Here is a 21511-nt window from a genome sequence, read left to right on the forward strand (position 1 = left end):
TTTCCCTAAAACCATTTAATTTTCAGCTCATTTGCATTTCTGGAGTGGCAATGTAGCACACTTCACAAAAAATTAGACCAGAACACAGCACGCTTTGGCTCCAAATAAAAAAAAAAAAAGCACAGTATTTATTAAAACATAAGAAATTACAATGAAATGAAAAAACAAGACAATAGAGAACCTCTATCTGCCTACAAGAATAAGACAAGGAATATCTAAATTCCAGGAAAGAGTTTTTCTGAACTCCCAATGAGAATTTTGGAAGAACTCAACAAATTCTTCCCTGGAGAACAACCAAAGAGACTCCAGTCTGGGGGTCCTGGAAATGCTACACATCCTGCAAGAAGGGTTACGGAGTTTAGCTTGCCACTGCCGGTCCGATACCTTACACTTGTTTGGACTTCATAACTTCATGCTGTGCTGCTGTTCCTGAGGAATCATTCTGGAACCAGTGCAGCCATGGCCGAGATGATACCAGACTAGTGCAGGCTATTTAGTCCAAACAAAGAAGTTGAAAGTGGGACATAGTTCCATTCTAACCCCAGATAGAACCAGAGTCCAAGGCAATATTCCAGCTCAGCACCACACCATGGTTTCCATGGGTATGTTCTAGGTTGTTCAGAGAGTGGCTTGAAGACCTTGCCATGACATTGTATTTCCCAGTGTAAAACGCCCTTATAGCACCTCCTACTCAATGGTCTTGCTGGAATCTAACACACAAAACATGTGGCATTTCTTCTCATCTCACCTCACTTACCTTGCTTTTGAGAAACATCAGGCAATAATTATGGACTCTTTTCTAACATTTTAGATCCAGTGTTTCACAAGAAAAAGGAGCAGATGTGCAAGAAAGGGGTTAAGAGGTTTGAACAGTTTCCTCATTTCAGGTGAACAATTGACATCCTGAGTAATTTTCATGAAATGGAGAAAGGTTTCCCATCATGAAAAAGTTTTAATTCTTTCAACTGCTTCCTCCATCTGGCTGATCTGCAGAAGTTTATGTTACAGTATATTTCTGATTAAAATGCTGGACCCAAAAATCACTGGCCAACAAAAGAGCTTGATTGATATTCAACATTTTTTTTTAATGCTGCTCTCTTCATTACACCAGAGCAACCTCAGTGGAGATAGATATTTGTTCTTCTTGCCTCAGGTTCACAGAGATGTTGACTTCAAATTCATTGCTGTGCCTGTCTCATGTTGGTATCTCTTGGCTCTTCTTGCTGACACAGCCCAGACGAGCAGCGAACCTGCCAGGACTCCAGCCACGGCTGCCACAATAACAGCCCAGTAGGGAACTGAAGGTTCAGTTTTCACTGAAACGGGAGCTGCATTTCCAAATCCACTGTTCCTTACTGTGAAAAGAAAGGGTTTCTCCTACAAAGARAGATCAGAAGGGCTTTACCGACCACAGATGACTCAACAGGCAGCATTCACACAATATGCCATCACCCTTTCCCAGAGAGGGAATRTCAGTCTTCAGCAGATTATCAACCACTTCTTCCTTCTGACTTCTTCAGCCCAAAAGAATTAAAACTATTTTCTGCTTTATAGGCCGAAGGTTCTTGAAAGAACAAAAGAGGAACTGCTTCAGAACCAGCAGTGGTGGCATCAATTCCCAACTCATTTGCTGCAGTCAAATGGAAACACGCAGACTAGGTAAAATGAGCTTAAGTGAGAAGACTTCCGATAGAGAGGAAGATTTTTTTTTTTTTTTTTGCATTAAATCTCAAGTAGTTTTTCCGAAACACCTCCCATGTGATATCGTGTTATAGAACAGGAAGGTATTTTTGCTGTTTTAAACCTTCAGAAAAACACTCTTTTAGTGAACATTACCAAYAAGTAGAAAGGAGAAAAACTAAACACTTTCAAAGAATAGTATGTGCATCTTCACAGTACTTACCAGGGTTGGACACTTGAGTTTTGATCTGTCATGGGTAAAGTTGTTGTAACTCTGTTTCTCACCAACTGGCTCCAACTTAAAAAATAGAAAAGTAATAGTAAACATAATGCTGATGTTCGCTTCCCCAARCTCTCCCGCCTTGAGTAGTTACAAYTTCTTATCCAATCTTTTAATGCTTGGAACAGTGAATAAATGTGGGAGAAGGTAGATCACAGGAAAGTTTCCCAGTGTTGTGGCACTCRTGAACCAAAGGCACTGAGGATCTACTCAACTGCTCAGAGTCTCCTGGAGAGCTCCCTAGGAATGAGGTGCCTGAGAAGCCTTTCCTTCCTTTTGTGCCCAGCACACAAGAAAACAACACTGAATAATATCTTCATTAAATATACTGGTAAAACAAAGCGATTTGATGYATATCTATTTCTCCCTCGATACACGCATCCCAAATGACAGGAAAAACCATAGGGAGCAAACCACAAGACAGATGTCAATTATGTTACTTAGCATAGCACTGAAAGAAAGATGYTTAGATGCTTCAGAAATAATGTAAGGTTAGAGATTGGACGAGATCACACCAATCTTTACAACCTGTACTCAAACAAGAAATTTCCTGATAGTTTTAGCTCAGGCTATGTTCACCAGACTCAAAGAGCTGCGTTAAGCAGAGCCTTATATATTATCAGCTAAGCTGCACTAATAGACTAGGCTCACCCTAAGTGCATTTCGTATGCAGAATAAAGTAGGTCCAGGCATTTGTGGCTGGCTGGGAGCGCACATGCCATCAGTTACCRTGGTTAAGGCAACAAGCAGGAGCTTGCTCAGTCATGTTAGCCAAAGTGTTTACAACTGYGTATGAACACGCCTGAAGTAAAGACTTCAGGAGTGGTCTACGGAGAATAGCAGAACAGTCATCCAGCACTTCTGGGAATACAGCGCAGAGGAGTGCTGTTGCCTTCTGCTTTTATCTTTACAGGCATTTATTGTCCTCAGGAGATTAATGTGTSAGCTGTATGCGGAAAAGGAACAATTTCTCCACTACATACACTGTGGGGAAGAAGAAAGAAAGTCTACTAATAAGATTCCTCTAAGGAAACACTGGGAATACTCCCTCTACAATCTGATGATAAGAAGTGGAAGTACACACCAAAAAAAAAAAAAAATAAAACCACCAATGAAATTTGTGGAAGGTAGCATCTTTTATATTAAAAACTTAGGGAAAGAAAGTTAACAAATGTGGAAAGATGAGAAGCAAAACAACTGGATTCCATTTTTTTTCCAGGATTCCAAGTTCTGACGATTGCCACAGATTCTGCTACTGCATAAAGGCAAATGGTGCATAGAAGCCTTAACTATTTGGCCTTTCTGCTAGCAAATGTKGAGAAGACTGTTTTGGTAGTTTTGTTCCATTTTAAAGGGAACAGCCAAAATTCTGCTGCTATTATTTGTAAGCTACATGGCTTGCATCCTACAGTGTTCTGTCTGCAGTCCAACTGGTTATTTGTAGATAATTGTAACACTTCCCATGCCAAAGCACTTCGTAAGGAGCCTGGCTTAGAGCCCAGACATGGATGATAAGGTGCAAAATTCTGTAGCCAGTATTTGCCTCTTCTCTCTGCACCCTCTGCTTCAGAAGCATGAGCTTCTCACCTCTGAGGACAACTGCCTCACGCAGACCCTGTGTGTAAAGGCCAATTTTTGGAAGAAAGCAGCACGCAGCTCCTGCAGAGCCCTGCAGCAAACGTGGAGACAGAAGACAAGCTAAATGCACTGTCCATGGGCTCTTCTTGTAGGCCAGTAGACTGGTGGGTCCCTAAGACAACAGAATCTTCTGCCTTGGAAGTGTTTTGCTGTCCATGAAATAGGGCAGGACAGAGCAGCAGGGGAAGGAGAGGCCCTTTAAGCCACTGCCATGCCTGTGTGCCCACACAAGGGCCAGGCACAGTCCTGCCCTTTATGTGCACTGTCACTTGGCCACGAGCCTACAGCCTGCTGAGCTTTTCAGGGAACAAGAAAACAATACCAGCCTTAGAGTAGGCTTGCACAACCTCTCCGTACAAGGACGGAGAGTGAAAACAGAGATGTGTTACCAGAACTGTATTTAAATAATAAACAGCCAAATCTTTAGCTAACACAGATCAACAGAGCTCTGTTGGAGTAAATAGTTTTGCTTAACATTAGTACAAAGCTGGTTCCCACCACCCCAAGAGAAGGCTTTATATCAATATTCTTGTGTGCGTAGGAAATGAGCGACAGCCTGGGCAGGATGAAACTTGGGTGGCATAGAAAAGGGACTGATCATGATTCAGGAATGAGTAATGACCAGCAGAAACACCACGTGGCAGGAGAAGCCTGGCATAATGCTACCAGATGCCCAGGTACGTTTTTCCCCCTCCTTCTTGCACCTACAGCTTTTGGCATTTGCATTTGAGTGTTTTCTACATTTGTTTGGGGCTTTCCGACCACTGTTAGCCCTAATATCAGCAGCCTGATAGGCTTTACTGTGCACCTGAATGCCCAGAGAGTGAAGTCTGACATTGAAAAATAGGCAGATTTGTTGTGTGTGCACAAATCAATGGTTTACTGCAAGTGCACACACTGGCAATATATTGCTTCCTATAATCCTGGCCTTCAGCTCATACGCTACACTGAGCAACTGCGGGGGTTTCTGCTCTGTATTTCCCAGTCCTTGAGCTCAAGTTCACTCCAGAGAATCCTGCAAGTTTCTTGTTTCACTCAACCTATTGATTAAATCGAAAAGCAATTTGCCTCCAATTATGCCCGTTTCTTGTATTATCCAGGATACAGGACCTATGATAGCATGCACAGTGTGTTTGGGAACTGGTGTTTATAAGAGAAGAGGAACAAATGCAGCTGCAGCATAAAAATGCCATAGTATTCCTTCCACGGTGGAAAAAATATTGCTCTGAAAGCAACTACAGCCTTGGAGTCGCCAAGTTCATCATATGCCCTTCACACACTCCACCAGCACTACTCAAAAGCTGTCATTTCTTCCCCAAATGACAGAAGGAATATGACTGCAGAGGAAGCCTAGGTACAATCTCAGCTCAACGTTAGTTTCAGTGACTACTAGAATTGCCTGAGTTGCTAGAGTGGGTGGTACAACATGTCTATACTATTAATGGCAGCATAAACTCAATTGCATGTATGTAACAATTCACTGTAGAAGGGCAGGCTAATTCAATATAGGTATTTTTTGGAAACCTTCAAGATTGAATGTTTGGATAGACTGAATCTGATTTAACACAAAACATTTGCCAAACCAGGACCTCTTCTTAGAAGCTCAGGATTCCCCCTCCTTTTATTCCCTAGTGTTTTATTTTGAACAGCTTTCTCATGATCTTTTTGTGGTGACCCCCATCACAAACACACAAGTTTCTATATGGCAATTTCTTACCATATTATTCCAGAGAGCCACAGCCATCTCAGCATAGCCTCTTTCACTGAAATGAAAGCAATCTGTAGAAAAGAAACTCAAATCTGGCTTTCCATTCTGCAACAAAAAGCAAAATAGTTTTCTCAGCACTTATTAAACTTAGAGATCTGACATACCGTATCTAAAACCACACTGAAGTTGGCATATTCCCATCACAAGTTTACAATCTTCTTAGTGGTATTCTTAGTGGTGATATATTCTTATGTTGACACTGTACATAAACTTAAGTACCATCTATCCACAAGCTGAGTACTGCATCTTGAGACCTTCTGCATAACAGTCTGCTCAACTTCAGACAGCAGTTTCCATGCCAAAATTAAATTGTCATTGAACTGACAATCATAGCTCTTACAAGGACACTATCATTGACCCATAACCTAGCTCACAAAGAACTGATAGGAAACTGGATGCTTGTTTTTACTTAAGCTCAGCCTCAGAATTTGAAGTTTGTGCTATAATTCAGGTGAATGCTCAAAGTTGTTTGCTTATCCAGCTGTAGCAAGTATCTTTCCTATGGAAAACTTGCCTTATCATTGTCAAAATGCTGGACTTCAAGTCTGTCAGAACACAATGGTGGTGATATAATAAAAGAATTATGCACAATTGGGTGATCTGAACTAGGATTCATGCTTAATCTTCATTTACCAAATGGCACAGTATACAAAGTGTTAAGGCTCAAGAACAAGAGAATTAGGCTTAGGTTCCAAAGGGGCTTCCTATTTCTATGCTGGGACAAACCAAGCGTACAGCGTTTTCCAATATGTAATCTGGTCTCCACATGACAAAAACACGAGCATATTTCATAACTTAGACCAGAAGAGAATTCTGGCACATATTAGTCCTAGTCCCATATGCGGACTATAGGGAAACCAAAAGAGGAACCAATATATAATAAAAATTAAGCCACAGGGTGYTCCTATTTAATTCATGCACACTTGGAATGTTTCCCAAAGCCACTTTAACTCACAGGAACTACAATCCTCCCCATTTTCTTCCCTTGCTTCCCTCACTACAGGCTCCACACTGAACTGCTAGACTACATAGAGAAGACTCAGTCCTCATTCCGTGGATCATAATAATATAGACAGAACAAGATACTGGTCCCCGAATGACAAAAAAGAAAAAACACCACTCACACTGTCCAGGGGCACAAAGGTGTTTCGGAAAAATGGTTGCATGACAACTGCAAAGTCTTCACGCTGTTCATATCGACCACTGTTGACCATCTGTGAGGCTTCAGCCTGTGTGGAGTTGCATGGTCAAAAGCAGAAAAGTCACTTACAGGGTTCATCTAGCTTTTGTCAACAATCACAAAACCATGCATATTACACTTCTCGCTGTGTAGACAACCATAAATCATTAAYATAAATTCAGCCGGATAGTGTAAGGCATTCCAGAGTATGACAAAGAAAATAAATCTGGTTCATGAAGAGATTTTTCATGAGGAAAACGCAAAGAGGCTAAGATAATTTATCTGAAAAGTAGAGATGACAGTTTTTTTAAACATACTTTACAGCTTATAAAACCAGTGCCACAGAACGTGCAACAAGATTTAAAGTTTACAGAGAATTCAAATAAAGGAATAAACCCTGATTTTTAGCAGTTACAAATGAGTTCAGAGTGTCAGTCTGATGCTTTAGAARTCCATCTACTTTTTCAGAAAGCAAAGAAGGCATTGAAAGTCAGCTGCTACTTTTTAAAGTTACAGCCATGGACATTCATGCAGATAATGAAAGCATCTGATTACTACTTGGCAGTTCATGGGTATAAACTCTTGCGCTTCTGGTCATATCTCCAAATACTCTTAACTCCACTTCCTTAGTTAAGAAACATTCCTCCTTGGGCAGGATTATATGAATGTATTTTAGGATGGATTTTTTTGAGCATTATCAGACTCACCAAGCGACATCCTCTGCTAGAGGCAGAATGGTGAACTAGAGAAGATGATTTGAACTGTTACAGCGATTCCTACTTTCATATGAATAATGATGAAAGATTCTTCTGCTCCAGCACTTTAGAGCTTTTGTTAAGTTGGAGTGAATCCTATGCCTTAGGCTATGACAAGTTACTCTCRGATTACAAGCTGACCCCATGGTAAAATATCTATACATACAGTCTCAGCTTGTGGGGGAAAAAAATAYCAGGAAAACAAACTGAAATAGCCTAAGTGTTACCACAAAACAGCTGATGAAAGTTAATTTGTCACCCTTACAGTGATGCGTTAATTTATGAAAACTGTTCACCAGATTCATGATGAACAAAAAACCAACACAAAACAGATGTCAGCAACTCCTTTTCAGCTGCCCAAATAGTAAGTGGAAACAGGAGTGGTCTCAATCTCTCTCCATCTCAGAACTGGGATCAAATAATAAGGCAGCACAGAAAGATTTGTATTGCTGCTAACCAGGTAGCTGGCTGGGGTTTTGGGCTGGAGCCACACTTGATCCTACCTATCTGCTCAAGGTATGTCTGTACCTACCTTTACATCTGTACATACCTTTACATCCGTAAAGGTACATTTGAGAGGAACAGAAATGAGGGAAACTGCTAGAGGGGGAAAAAAATGTAGAGAAACGGGTGCAGGTGATTGTTTCAGAATTAAGGTGTTACCTGAAAATCTCTGTTGACTCTCTTCATTTCTTGCAGTTCAGAGGAGTTTTCCTTGGGGGTTAAGAAACATGGGCAAAAATTCCTTCAGAGAAAGAAATACTAAAATTAATAGTTAACATGGAACAGTCTATGTTTAGCAACAGATTTGGTTTCAAGAAGCTCAGCATAAGTGCTCAAAAGCTCAAATGGAGGACAATCACCCTACTGGCTTTGAGATGGGCAGACACATCAGAAAAATATTCCTGTTGAAACCTCTCCTGTCCAGTTAAAGCCAATAAGAAAGGCAGGATTCAGAATTCTTGAGAACCAGGAACAAAGTGTATATTGTGCCACGTATTAGCAATAAATAACAACATGTTAGACTAAGCATGTGGTGTGTAATAACAACAACAAMAAAAAATCTACTCTGCTTTCAGGAGAATTTTCAGAAATCTTGGAGTTTAAAGACAGAATCCAAATTGCTCATGAAAYATGACTCCTGAAACGATTGTGTTTCATTGTTACCCCGGTATCAAGGGATAATTATGTCTGCTTGACTGAAATGTATACTGAGAGGAGGATCTGGTAGTAATGTGAAGACATCAAGCAGGACAGTCAATTTACCATTTTCCTTTCTAGTGTCTTCCAGCAGTTAACTGCTTTCATTATAAAACAGGTGCCTAACTTCATTAGGCATCAGCTTCCAGCCACCGGTCTTTGTTATACCTTTCTCTGCTTCACTAAAGAGCTTTTTCATGCCCATACTGGCTCCTATGAAGTCACTATTGCTCTGTAAATCATAACTCAAAGAACACTGAGAAAGAAGAAGTCTTCTTTGAGTTTCCTCCCTTGGGTGTGAAAAGCAGTTTCTGATTCTTCATTCTGCTTACCAGAATAGGGTAGGCATCACTGAAGGGGGTGCCGGCCTCTATAGATGAAGAGGCTTTGAAGCTCAGTAATATGACAATTATGTGGTGATGTTATATGTGCTGCAACCTGTACCTCAGAGCTGAGCGAAGTGATGATGTACAACTATGGGTGCATGTCTTTTAGCCAGATTATTGGAAGAAGCAATAGTAAGTTGATGGGAACTAGTGCATTCACTTAAAGGCAGCAATGAAAGCAGCTTGAAAAGCTCAGTATGGATGTCATGCTGTAGCAGTGGTTTAGATTGATCAAAAAAATTGCCCTTTGAAAGGTGAACTTCTGCTCTACTCACATTTCTGCCACGGCACACTCCGAGGAGCTTGCTGCTATCTGACGCAGTCCAGACATCTCTAGGATCTCCACCATGTTGACAAAGACTCTGGGGAGCTGCAGGGATTAGAACAAACAGTCACAGCGAGTCAGTGAACACGACAGCACTACAAAGTGAGGAAGAAGTAAGATGGGTAGGTCAGAGAGCAAGTGCAAACTGCACTGACTGCACCCARTGGCATGTGGAAGGGTGGTGTATAAGGGCAAGGAGCAGGGAGGCAGGGAGGCAAGTCATGGATGTCAGCCAGAAGGTAAGTGGCAGCATGCATAAGCTGGCTGAAACGTGGGGGCTTCACTCCCTGGGACATTTCTCTTTTCTCTAGAGTAGGAAACACCTTGGGCAGTTGGTCTTGCCATCAAAACTGGTAGCAGGACAGACTCAGTGTTTATTTTACGGTGTGAAATACATTTTTTTTTTCTCCTGAAGCAGCAGCCCTCTTTCTCAGGGCATTATTTAACACACTCGTTAAACTTCTCCTCAGTGCTGCATTACAACTGCAGCTATTTGGAAGATGACCTTGAATGAAACACAAGCACTGACAGTCTATCGGGATGAGACAAACATCACCAAGTTTGCCAGGAACATAGTCTGCTAACATATCTTAAAACCTTACCTCATTATAGAAAATATCCAAAGTATCCTGAAGGTGTTTTATATACTTTTTTACTGAATAAGTTTCCTGTGCAAATAAAAACAAACAGCAAGAAAAGATCAGTCTCCTTTCAGTAATCAAGGAGCTTAACTGCTTGAACTGGACRGAGCCCCATGAGAAGATGCACAGATTCAATGCTCCTTTTTCTTCCTCTAGTAGCACAGATAATATTTTTTGGATCAAGAGATTTATTGCCACACACACAGAGGTTATACAGTGTTTGCTTTTCCAAGTAACTAATACATTCCCTTAATCTCTGCAGACCCATCCCCCAGGTTTATATAATTTTTGGCAGAGCCTTTCCACGATAAATGACTCCATAAATCACACCTCACAATTTCATGGTGTCTTTCATGGGGCCTAGGCTAGAGGTATTTGGTTTATGAACAAAGTAATTTTTTTTTTCATAAATTGTCAATTTAGGGAAGTGGAGATGGAGACAGTCAGGCCTCTCAAAAAATTCTCRGGCAAAACAACTTTGTGAGGGTAATTGTGAAGATGTAGCTAAACGGAGCAGGCAGAAGCGCAAGTTAGTGTCCTTCAAAGGGAAGAAAAGGAAAAGTGACTGAGCAATACCTGTCATTTCCATGGGCTGGAGTCCAGGCCCACAGTCTGTGCTATGGGAACCTTTCTAGAGGGGATGATAGCTGCCAAAAAGTCACTCCTCTCACTAGAAACTGTTGAGTTTCATTTGGCATCTTTTTGATGCAATAACCAGGTATCTCCAAGAATTYTTGCATGGAGACTCTTTCCAGAGTAAAACTTCATCCATGTCTCTAAGAACATATATAAGACACTATACTGTCTTGAACGCTTTGCCTAGCTGGGCTGGGAGACCTCTTCACTTTATACTCCATGTTTTGTTCAGTACGGTGCAGATTTCTGGCTTCTAAATGATGCATCAGTCCAGAGCTATGGAGCCCCAATAMTAAACTCTGCGTGCTCCCTTCTGGTACAATACAGATGAAAGGAACAGCAGGTCTAAGTGCTCTTTTAGACAAAGAGGAGCTTTGGCTTCCTGAAAATGTGCCCAGGCTACATTTCCAAAGCTGGTCACCTGCCAAGTGCCCAGACTAGCATGCCTAATTCGGAGATACCAACCTTGTCCAAGCAGTACTGACACAGGTCATTGCCTCCAACAAAGACAGTGATCAGCTTCCAGTCCTCCTTGAAGTTGATTTTCTAGAGGCACATAAAGAACAGATTGCAGCGTCTTCCTGGCTCAGAATTGCTTAGCCATGCAGAGGTAACAAGGAGGGTGAAACAGGCCGCAGGCAGCAGGTCAGAACAGCAGAAGGGAGGTTTTGAGTTAAGAAGGCAGAAGGAAACAGTCTGAGGGGAAAACATGAACTGCTTGCTCGCCTGGCCCTAATTCACTTGTTCTTTCAGAAAGAAATTCCCTTTGGCAGTCGAAACATTGCCAGGGTAGCCGAGGAGGGAGCCTGGTGCGTCTCCGCACCAGGAAGCACGCCGGGATGGATGCTAGCTGCAGGACGGCGCTGGGCAGGCGGGATTCGCCAGGCACGGGCGGACGCGGCCGGCGGCCGGCGCGGGGCAGGGAGCAGGATCCRTGTGTGACTCACGGGAGCAGCCCGGGCTGCCAGGGAGGGAGAGGCGCGCTCCAGAGGACAGGCAGCTGGATGGAAATAGAAGRGCGGCCAGGAGGCGGGCGGCTCCAGCCAGCTCATATAAGGGCAGCTGCAGCATCCGCGTCAGCGCAGCTAACAATAGGAGAGAGCTGGAACGCGGAGCGCTTTGTAACGCTCCGCACGAAGCGAGCACTCGGAGACAACTATTTTTGGAGCGGTGCGTTTACATAATAAACATCTGCGAGAGGAGCCCACAAATAGAGGAAGGGCCTGGGAATCGCTCACTGCTCCAAACTCCTCCTTAACCCCAGGCTTTGCTCGGGAAGCCTTTTACAAGAGACAAAGTGCAACAGGGATTTCCCCCCATTCCTTTTGAAGCAGCACAAAAAGCAGGGAATAAAGCAAAGCTCCTATTATTTTACTCCAGTGCCAGCTCCCCTCACTCTGCCAGAGAGTCAGTAACGTGGAGTAACCGATAGCAGGGCCAGCACACAGCACCCATTAAGTGTGCTGGTGCAGGGAGACACGTGCTTCGACAAATCCTGCTTATTCACCACCTTCCTTTTCCAGTCAGCCTGCGCCAAGGAGCACCAGGCACTCCCCTCCCTTGCACAGCCCTGTCCCCAGCCCCAAAAGATGACACCCATACAGCCATGTGCTGGGGCAAATGCAGCCAGCACGTGTGGAAGCCCACTGAGACTGCCCCCCATTTCTCACCCCCAGAACTCTACACAGCCCTTACCAATTTCCCCAAACCTTGTGTTCCCCAAACCTTCACCCCTCACCCCGAGCATCTTGGCCAGATATTACTATTTGCCAGGTAAGAACCAAGGTTCTGAGGGTCCCAATGCCCTGGGAGGACCTTGGTCACCCACCTCCCTAGCACTGCCRTGCCCCAGACTCAAACCCCAAACTGGGCAGCACGGCTGGTGTTGGTCACCACATCCCCAGTCGAGCAGCCTTGTGCTCAGTCTTTACAACTTCCACATTTAAGGTCGCTGCTCACCTGTACAGTCTGATTTCCTCCATCTTCTCATCCTCCCATCCACCCCACTACAGTTTTTAGAATCCTTGTATGAATTTAATTAGTCTCTCACTGATCTTCTTCCTTGTGTGCTCGCACAATACCTATGTGGAATTTTATAGGTAAATTTAATCCCCTAGTGGTAGTGACTGATCCATTGAGTTTTCACAGTGGAAAACACAGAAAAAAAAMCACTATTTTTCTTCCCTCTATAAAGCACTCTTTACCACTCAAATATCCCATCAGTTATGGTTACCTATCAGAGACCACAGGATCATTGAGGGGTAGTTTGAGTTCCCTACCCTGATGGCCCAGAGGAGTCATCCACTTACCGAGCTGCTTCTCATTAGCTCCACCAGTTCACGTGCTTGGGATGACATATTGCTACAGAGAGGAGAGAGAAGCACTTTAGATGCATGCTCTGAAAGTGCATCATCTTCCTGCTCTCCCACTCCTCCTGTCAGGGACCCTCAGGCAGCAGAAATCAGAACAGGGAAAGTAATGCCTCAAGAGGGAGTGAAGACAAACAAGGGTTAAGAACAGCAGCAGCAGCTGAAAAAGTGAATAATCTGACCTGAAAGGGCTTCAGTTAGGATGGCTGCCAAGTGGCAGGCAACTGCTATGAATTCTCATTTCAGAATTCGCTTAAATGTATTTTGTTTGGAGAAAATCACTTAGCCCTAGATGCACAGAGACATTTAGTTGCATAACTTTCTTCGAAATCCAGCAAGGGGGTTTGATGCTTACTCCTCAGCCAGGGACCTAAACAGCTTTCTTGATCTGCCCCTTAAATTCTTATGCCTTATTGCTGTGAGACACCGTGGTGATTTTTCCAGCTGGAGAGTCCCAGYCCCTCCCAGGGGAAGATGCAACATCCATGGAGTGAACCACAAACCATTTTGAGGTAGGAGGTGGAAACCTGACGTACTAGCACAGAGATACTTGGCCCAACAAGCCCTGCCTCTCTCCAGCAGCCATACAGATGTGGCTGCACTGGTTTACARTCCTAGAAGCATGCTGATTGCCCAAAGTCCTTGCTCGGTACATCCATGAAGTATTTCACAACCACATGCTTTCCTAGCTACCCTGAGACTCTCTTGTGGTAAATGTAGTGACAAAGTCTTAGAAAYAAACTGCACAAGCATCCATAGGGCAAGTACAGCATAAGCAATTTAAATTCTCATGTACTCTGGCTCTTGGACCAGGGGAGTTTTTCTTCAAGAATAGAAGGAAAACCCAACTGCTCATTCTGTTGTGCTTTGCACTTCAAATTAGGGCAACAGCGGGCTTCTAAGTGATCATTTGAGGCACACACACCAACTGAGAGATGATCATAAATTTTGTCCARTTAAAGACATGATCTGACAATGAATGAGGAACCTGCATAYCAAAGATCGGGTAGAAAAAGGAACTGATAGAATTAGAAGCATATTATCACTAAGGCATTGGCTTGGAGATACTGGGCAGAAGCCAGATGAAGGSGGGGGTTATCTCTTCCTCTAATTTAAAAAAAAGATAAAAAGAAATCCCTCAATGTTTTTAATTAAAAGACAACAGTCAGACCGCAGAAATATGCACAGTACAAGCAGACCAGTATTAACTCAGCCTTAACCAGCAGTTCAAAGATAACCTGCCAGTCCATGGGTTCTCACCCCTCTCTGCCCTCCCTTGGTGGCATTTGTGCTTACATTGCCTTGGCGCCGCCCACCGCTGCATTGAATCCAGCTGTTTCCTTGGCATGGCCAGTGGAGAAGCCAAAGAGGTTGGGGTTGAACTTTTTCAAGATATCTGAAAAGGAGCAGCAGATGTGATGGTTAGCCAGTCACAGGATAAACAGTATTGCTTCCTGTAGGAGTGCAAACCAATCCAGTGGGGAAAATATTAGCCTGGGCTTTCCCTTGATTTGTTGTTGCCGCCTTAACTCAGCTATGGACATCCCTGCCTCCGGGGCTTGGACATCCCTGCCTTGAGCATCGAAGCTCAAGTGCTGCAATTATCTCTCTTAAGGGTCTTCCAGGACGTGTGACATTCTTCGGTATGAGTGCTGGAGTGATCACCACTATCTGCCTTAATACTTGTGTTTGTTCAGATGCTCTAARCACAGAGATCTGCCTCACCCTTCCTCAACTACCCATATTTAATGCAAAGAAGTTTTATCTTGCATTTGGAGATTTCACCGAAACCCTCCCTGGGGAAGCATGATGTGTCTGTAACACTGTCTGAAACCTCTTCATAGTCMTATTTACAATGCTGCGTGCATAATAAAATGCGCTTTCTATTCCTCTTTAGACAAAGGCGTGGGGGGYACAAGCCAAAGCTAACCAATTTTACTCCCAACAATGACAGGCATTGTCAAGAGCGCTTCCCAGCATGGATCACATACAAAGAGATGAACTGTTGTGAACCAAGCACCCTCTAATTTATGGTCCCACTGACCACTTACAGTTTCCATGGCAACTGTACAGCCACTGGTTAAGCAGAATACTAGGACAAGAAATTTATAGTATTTTTAGATTTTTTTTTCCATTGCAATTTTGCAGCTTGAAATTGTTGGGAGGAACCATAACCTTGTCAACAGCCTTTGCTAGATGGGCCACTAATTGCTTCCCARTCCTTCATCTGTCCACAGCTAATATCATCAGACATTGGAAAGCACAAACCAAAACAAAGGAGGGGCAGGTCAGCCTTGARCTTCTATCACCTTTCAGCACATTTGCTCCTCATCAGTGCCGTCAAAAAGATGTTACAATTACATGCAGATCCTGTCGTGTTAAGGAGTGTACAGCTAATAAGTTCAGCCTGTGTTGCAGCTGTGACTCAGATGATCTGCTTGTGTCCATAAGAGTCAGGCATCCTGCACTGCTTGGGAGGACTCTGTGACCATTTCCAGATGTTTCCTAACATCTGCCTGGACTACTTGGAGAATAATACATGCCTTTCTCTTTCACCATGTTGGTTTTCCAGGATACTCACTGGGTAAAGTAGTCTGAGTCTCCAGGGTCCCGTCACCTCCAATACTACAAAGGGAAAGAGCAGAAGCACTAAGTAAAACTAATCCTGCGGCCATCTGTCTTATTGTCACCATATGTTGCTGCTGTAGCAGCCAAGAAAGGAAAGGAAGGAAAAAAGACAAACCTTGAACAGGACTAAGAAGATAAACCACAACACCAGTAGGAATTCAGGGAAAGTACTAAAAGGAGATTGGGATGAAATCAAACYGCTAAGGCAGGCACTATGACTACAGCCTAGTAATAGAAAATGCTGTTAGAAATAGCTTTCTCATACATATTTGGTGTGATCCCATCACTAAAATAAATAATAAATATATCTCAAAAATATCTTGCCCCCTCCCAAAGTATTTCCTCACCAAAGTTACTCCATGTGAACTTTCTGCAACAGCACTCACGTAGGAGACTGCATTAAATGSTCATTAATGACCGATCAGGGATTCTGAAATGTAGACTTCTGCTTCTAGAATTTAAAGCTTGCCTATGTTCCTGTCTGCATGAGCAATAGGTTTCTATACCACCCCTATTAACCTCTCCTGAGCAGACCTATCCCTACATTATACATGCAGGAGAGGAAAAAAAGGATGAAGTGTATATACGTGCATGTGCTTTTCTATGCACTTCTACACATAGCAGGCAGTTTCCTTCCACTGTCAAAGATATCAAGGTTTGCACCTACCCAGACATATATTGTCTTTGATCATTTTGCTATTCTTTTCAAACAAGTTTAGCCATGAGACACTTTTTTTTTTTTTTTTAATATACATGTAGCACTCCAGGACAATCTATAATCTCTATCATTAAACAGTAGATAATCATGACAGTAGATAATCACAGTATCAGGAAAGTTTTGAATCACCTGCAGAGGAATTAGCAGGAGGTTGAAAACACACTAKCATTAACAGTCTAATACAGTCAGACTGGGGCACACTGACAGCAGGCAGACCTAGGTGAGAACCACCTCCTGCAAGAGTCTCTCCCACTTCTCTTCCATCCCATCTTGACAAGCAGCTCTTCTTTCCTTTCTTTCTCCATCTGCTAGTCTTCACCAAGCAATACTTGCTCTTAATCTCTTATCTCCACGTTTACTCCCTCCAGATAGGCATTGGTTGGATGGAGCAGGATTTAGTTACTACAGCTGTGGCAGCAGGTCCTTATTTAGGAYATATCATTCTCATCTTCTCAAGTATGTGACTACAGACACCCAGGTGTCTGTGGACAAAAATACCAGAGCATTTTTACCTCCAGGAAAGCCCCCTCCATTCTCCTTGTGGGTCTGTTGCTTGAGCTCCTACAGCAGTCTGAAAAGGAAAGGAAGAATTGTTTACAAAATACTAGATAAAAAAAATGCTAAAGACTAATTACAGACAGATATTTTGATTACAAAGCATTTTCCTTCTGCATTCATCAAAGTTTTTAAATATTCGTTYGGAGCTTACATACTTCATTCTCTGATTCACCAATATTCTTGCCCCCTAGGCAACCCTGTCTCTTATGGTTTAAATTCATGTTCTTCTCATATGCAAGACCAACTCTACTAGATAACAGGGCACAAAGCATCAGAGGAGATTTAGTCCTGCCACAAGGCATCAGACCACAAGATCAAGAACATATAGTTTGGAAATTACTCCTCTAATAAAGCTATTCCATTATCCCAAGGGGACTCAGATTAATATCAACAGCTTCCCCCCCCCCGGCCCTTTCTACTGGAAAATGCTTCAATTTGACATTTCCTAGAAAAAGAGCTGATTTGAACAAGACTTTATAATCCTAAGAATAAGGGGGGGGGGGGGGGGAAATCCCAGTTAGAGGAACTGTTTTTTTAATCTCTCAGAGAAACAAATTCTTTGTGTAAAATCCACTTTTCTCTGTTAGAATCAGTCTGCTAGTGTAACCCACCAACTTGACGATGTACAAGTGGGATATATATATTTTTTTCCAATACAATGTTGGCAAATCTATTACTTTCACTGTGCACTGGGGCTGAGAAGTCAAAAAACAGACACAGTCCAAGWAGTGGCATGACTAAATTGCTCAGTATTTCATTAATCTCCAGCTGTACCCAGACTCAGACTGGCCTGCCTGCAGTGTGAAATTAAATACCTCTTCTTTTAACAAAGGAAAGACATCAGAACAGAAGAGAGGTGATGGTTTTGAGAAACTCAWGGGCTTATAAGTGCGTGTTTAATTTTTATTTTATTTTAATTTAACTTCTAGCAAGGTCACCACCTTGGCTGCATTCAGGACAGAAATCATGAAAATAGGATCTTCCAAAGCTTAATAGTTTTAGTGGTTTCACTTCATTTCATACTCCTCAAAAAATCGCGGTGCAAGTTCAGCCATAAACATTGACTGCATTCAGGGCCTTCAGGCGACCTRTTAATTTCCACCTCCCCTGTCAGTAACACTTAAATTCCTTAAGAAAAGCCCCAGTCACACTGCAGAGACGAGTGCCAGTTGCCGCTGGCAAGAACAACACGAAATGCCATTTGCAACCCAGAGGGGTCTTGCTTGCTCTTGAGACAAGGACCTCGAGTCCCAAAATCTTGGCCCTTATGTCTATGGCATTCTCAGATGTTTCTTGCACTAAGAGAATGAAAATTTAGAAGGAGACGTGTGCCCTGCTAGGAGGAAGTCAAGCAATTAATTTTAGGAGTCATGGCAATCGATAGGAGGAAGGCTCACAGGGTCATTACTGAGGTCTTCTAAGAAAAGCTCAAAGCTCAGCAGGGGGCAAAGCCAGGATTATTTCAGGTCACACACATCCAGTTATCACAGCTAATGGGGAGGTGAAGACATGGCACACTCGCCTGTAGATAAGCCTGGTCATTTGAAGGCCTCAGCCCCTTCAACTCCCTCTGAACTCTAACTAGAGCTGAAGCAGCCAGAACAAGCACTGGTTTTGCTCAGGAGTCAGTCATCAGGACTGTTGACGCCAAGATTTGCTTTCATCTCATGCCAGAACAATTCTATACTGTTGTGTAATTCTGAAACTTTTTCCTTCAAGAGCTTCAGTGCAGATCTGCAGTATTCCCTGCTATACTTATTCACTGCCTCTTTTCTGTACCTATTCTTTTTCATTTCAGTTTGCATTTTCTCAGTACATGAAATATATCAGTTTTAAACAGAAGCAATATTTGCCCAACCCCGGAAGCAATATTTGAATGCAAAACACTGAAATATTGAATGTCAGAATGATCTTAAATGAGAAACACTCCATTTTGCAGTTAGTTATTTCCACAGGAGTTTTCATAAACATCTTTCGTTACATGAAAATTACCAATTGTTTGTTCTTGATTTTGTGTCAGAAAAGACTATTCCTTTCAAATCAGATGTGCCTTTTTTAAAAATGCACAAAAGAAACAGAATGTGATCCCATTTCTGCTATGGCCCATCTTATTCATTAGTGGATTACACAAGTCCCATATCACTCGCCTCCCATCAGGCGAGCTATTTCTTTTGTGAAASGACATAGGTGGATGAGTTTTGCTTTGCCAAGTCAAAGCAATGTGCTTTTTGAGTGATGGGGTCTGACACCACAAGTGGAAAATAAATTTAAAAAAAAAGAAAAAAGAGGGGGTGGGTTCCTTTTTCCCTCCTTTTTTTAAACCTGGGAATACGGCAGTACTCACAGTCAGGGAATCTCCTAGTGCTCCTATGACTTTGATATCAACAGGACTCAGCTCATGCACTACAGTAGGGAAAAAAAGGCAGAATTATTGATAACACACACACACACAAAATGCTGCTCATCAAAATAAAGAACAAAACTGTCAGTTCCAATTTGATGATTTTTTTACAGACTTTTAAGGAAAATAAGCCTAAAAAAGTTCTATTTGTCAGCTAAGCAAAAGGCATCGTGAGTAAATTGCAAGAGCTTATAATATCCTTAACTAACAGGATAATAAATGGATCTTAAAGCAGCTTCCACATGTCATATTAGGATGAAATAAAAACAGATTAGATACGTTTAGAGATGCATACATTCATTCAATTTTAATTGCTTTTAAGGTTTGGCCCACAGATCAATATTTCCCATTAGCTATATTCTTGCAAAGCTTTCAACTATGCAGAGGGCACCTTTGGTGCTCTTCATCGCAGTGGGTTCACCAGGTCGGTCAGACTTGCCAAGCCACTAACTTGTCCAGGAGATTTTAATCATGCTACAGTAGGATGACATGAAACACCTGCTGGGCTGCAGAGCTTGCTGTATATGGCAAGACAGACTTTCTTGACCTTCTGCTAAGGGTGCCGGTCTTTACTGCTTCCCTTCCATCTAGGATTTACAGCTTCCAGATCTTACTTGTTTTGAAAATAAAATGAGAAATCTTTCCTGTTTTTGATTTCAGCTTAGAAGTTCTCACCTGATGTCGGGGTAGGTCTAGATAAAGTCTGGTCAGAGCACAACAGGTCACTACCCCAGTTCTGAAGTGATAAACAAGAAGTCTGGTCATTTTACAGTTATACGATTATATGGAATATTTATGTAGTTGAATTCCACGATTAAGAGAAAAATAAAATCAAGATGGATATTCTAGTTTGGTGCTTAGCTAAGTGTACATGGATAAGAATCTTTCCCTTTCTCTTTGTGGAGTCTTGCCCAGTTTCACCTTTTTGGTGAAATTTTCCAAACATACCATTTTCTAGAGTCAAACATGTCATCTAGATATATCTTTCTTATGAAAATTTGTCAGAAGTGACAACTTTACCCCCCCCCTTCTTTAAAGCCTGGAGATTTTGTCCTTGGTTTAGTAGGTGAGGACTCCGTGTTTGAAGTCCTGCTCCAATCTGAAGTGATCTCAGATTTAAATGAACAAGCAACAAAAAGAACCAAAACATTCTGCAAAGTTCTATTCCCTACATATCTTAATAGAAGCTCCCTTTTTTGTGGAAATATTAAAATATTGCACACAACCTTTTGCTTTAACTTAATATAATATTTCTTAAAAGCCTCAACTGTTTCAGATAAACTGAGCTGCCAATCTTAAATCTGATTAAGTAATTATAATTKACTATATACTCACAAATAATATCATAGCTATTATGCTTATTCCATCAGTGATGAAACTGAGTCAAATCAAATGTTGCACAAACATCCCTGTTCACTCACAGAGGCACCTGATGAACATCCTACCCTATGCTCTTTYATAATGACAACAAGAATATTAGCTGAAAACATCACAAGGCAAAAATTGTAACGGTGGTGAGGGACAGTTCCCTGTAAGAGTGGAGATAKCTGTTCATTCTGATCTCAGAGGTGATGAGACAAGGGTTGGACTAAGGATTTCCTGAAGTCCCTTCCAACTGGAGTTGTTCTGTGATATGTCATTTAGACAAAAGCTACACAGACTAGTGGTCTTCAGGAAGTACAAGAGTTTCATGAGGTTAGCATCAAAAGAGGGAAAGGAGATCAAAAAAATCTTATATACAGCACAATATAGGAGGTTGTATCATAACCATTTTAACTTTCTGGTTAAAAACTRCTTCAAGAGGATAGAATCGACAGTTGGGCTTATTTTTAGATAAGAGAAGAACCTTCTTCTTGCAGTCTACTGTGTCTCAGTTTTATCATATTCACTGTCTCAACAATAGATCTTGAAGTGCAAGAATTAACCACCAACTCCTGTTAGTTCCCTATTGAGCATTTCAAGCTATGACTTGCTGAAGGAATAGTAGTTGTTGTTCCTCATAGACCCCAAGGCATAAAGAGCATTTCATAATCTGGAATCCCYGTTCCTGGAGAACGGGGGAGGTGCCGGAGGACTGGAAGAAAGCCAACATCACTCCGGTCTTCCAAAAAGGCAAGAAGGAGGACCCGAGTAACTACAGGCCGGTGAGCCTCACCTCCATCCCCGGGAAAGTGATGGAGCAGTTCATCCTGGCTGCTCTCTCCAGACACATGGAGGAGAAGAAGGTGCTCAGGAGTAGCCAGCACGGATTCACCAAGGGGAAATCCTGCTTGACTAACCTGATCACCTTCTACGAAGGAATATCTAGCTGGATAGATGAGGGCAGAGCGGTGGATGTCATCTATCTG

General features: G+C 42.3%; 1 protein-coding gene across 1 annotated transcript in view; it reads right to left on the reverse strand.

Annotated features, from left to right (window-relative positions):
• Window positions 1-226: 226 nt before the first annotated feature.
• The window catches only part of PLB1 (phospholipase B1), a 73313-nt gene continuing 52028 nt past the window's right edge, over window positions 227-21511 (reverse strand). The window contains exons 44-57 of the mRNA XM_026046302.1: window positions 19839-19899; window positions 19107-19165; window positions 16717-16775; window positions 15440-15483; window positions 14155-14254; window positions 12799-12850; window positions 10955-11035; window positions 9815-9880; window positions 9163-9257; window positions 7965-8046; window positions 6491-6595; window positions 5316-5411; window positions 1904-1978; window positions 227-1377 (exon numbers count right to left, since the gene is read on the reverse strand). Coding sequence (XP_025902087.1) covers window positions 1156-1377; window positions 1904-1978; window positions 5316-5411; window positions 6491-6595; window positions 7965-8046; window positions 9163-9257; window positions 9815-9880; window positions 10955-11035; window positions 12799-12850; window positions 14155-14254; window positions 15440-15483; window positions 16717-16775; window positions 19107-19165; window positions 19839-19899 — 1197 coding nt within the window. The 3' untranslated portion in view covers window positions 227-1155. The remainder of the gene's footprint in view (window positions 1378-1903; window positions 1979-5315; window positions 5412-6490; window positions 6596-7964; window positions 8047-9162; window positions 9258-9814; window positions 9881-10954; window positions 11036-12798; window positions 12851-14154; window positions 14255-15439; window positions 15484-16716; window positions 16776-19106; window positions 19166-19838; window positions 19900-21511) is intronic.

The sequence above is a fragment of the Nothoprocta perdicaria genome, unplaced genomic scaffold (genome assembly GCF_003342845.1).
Source record: "Nothoprocta perdicaria isolate Ctin4 unplaced genomic scaffold, notPer1 scaffold_43, whole genome shotgun sequence".
Taxonomy (NCBI): Eukaryota; Metazoa; Chordata; class Aves; order Tinamiformes; family Tinamidae; genus Nothoprocta; species Nothoprocta perdicaria.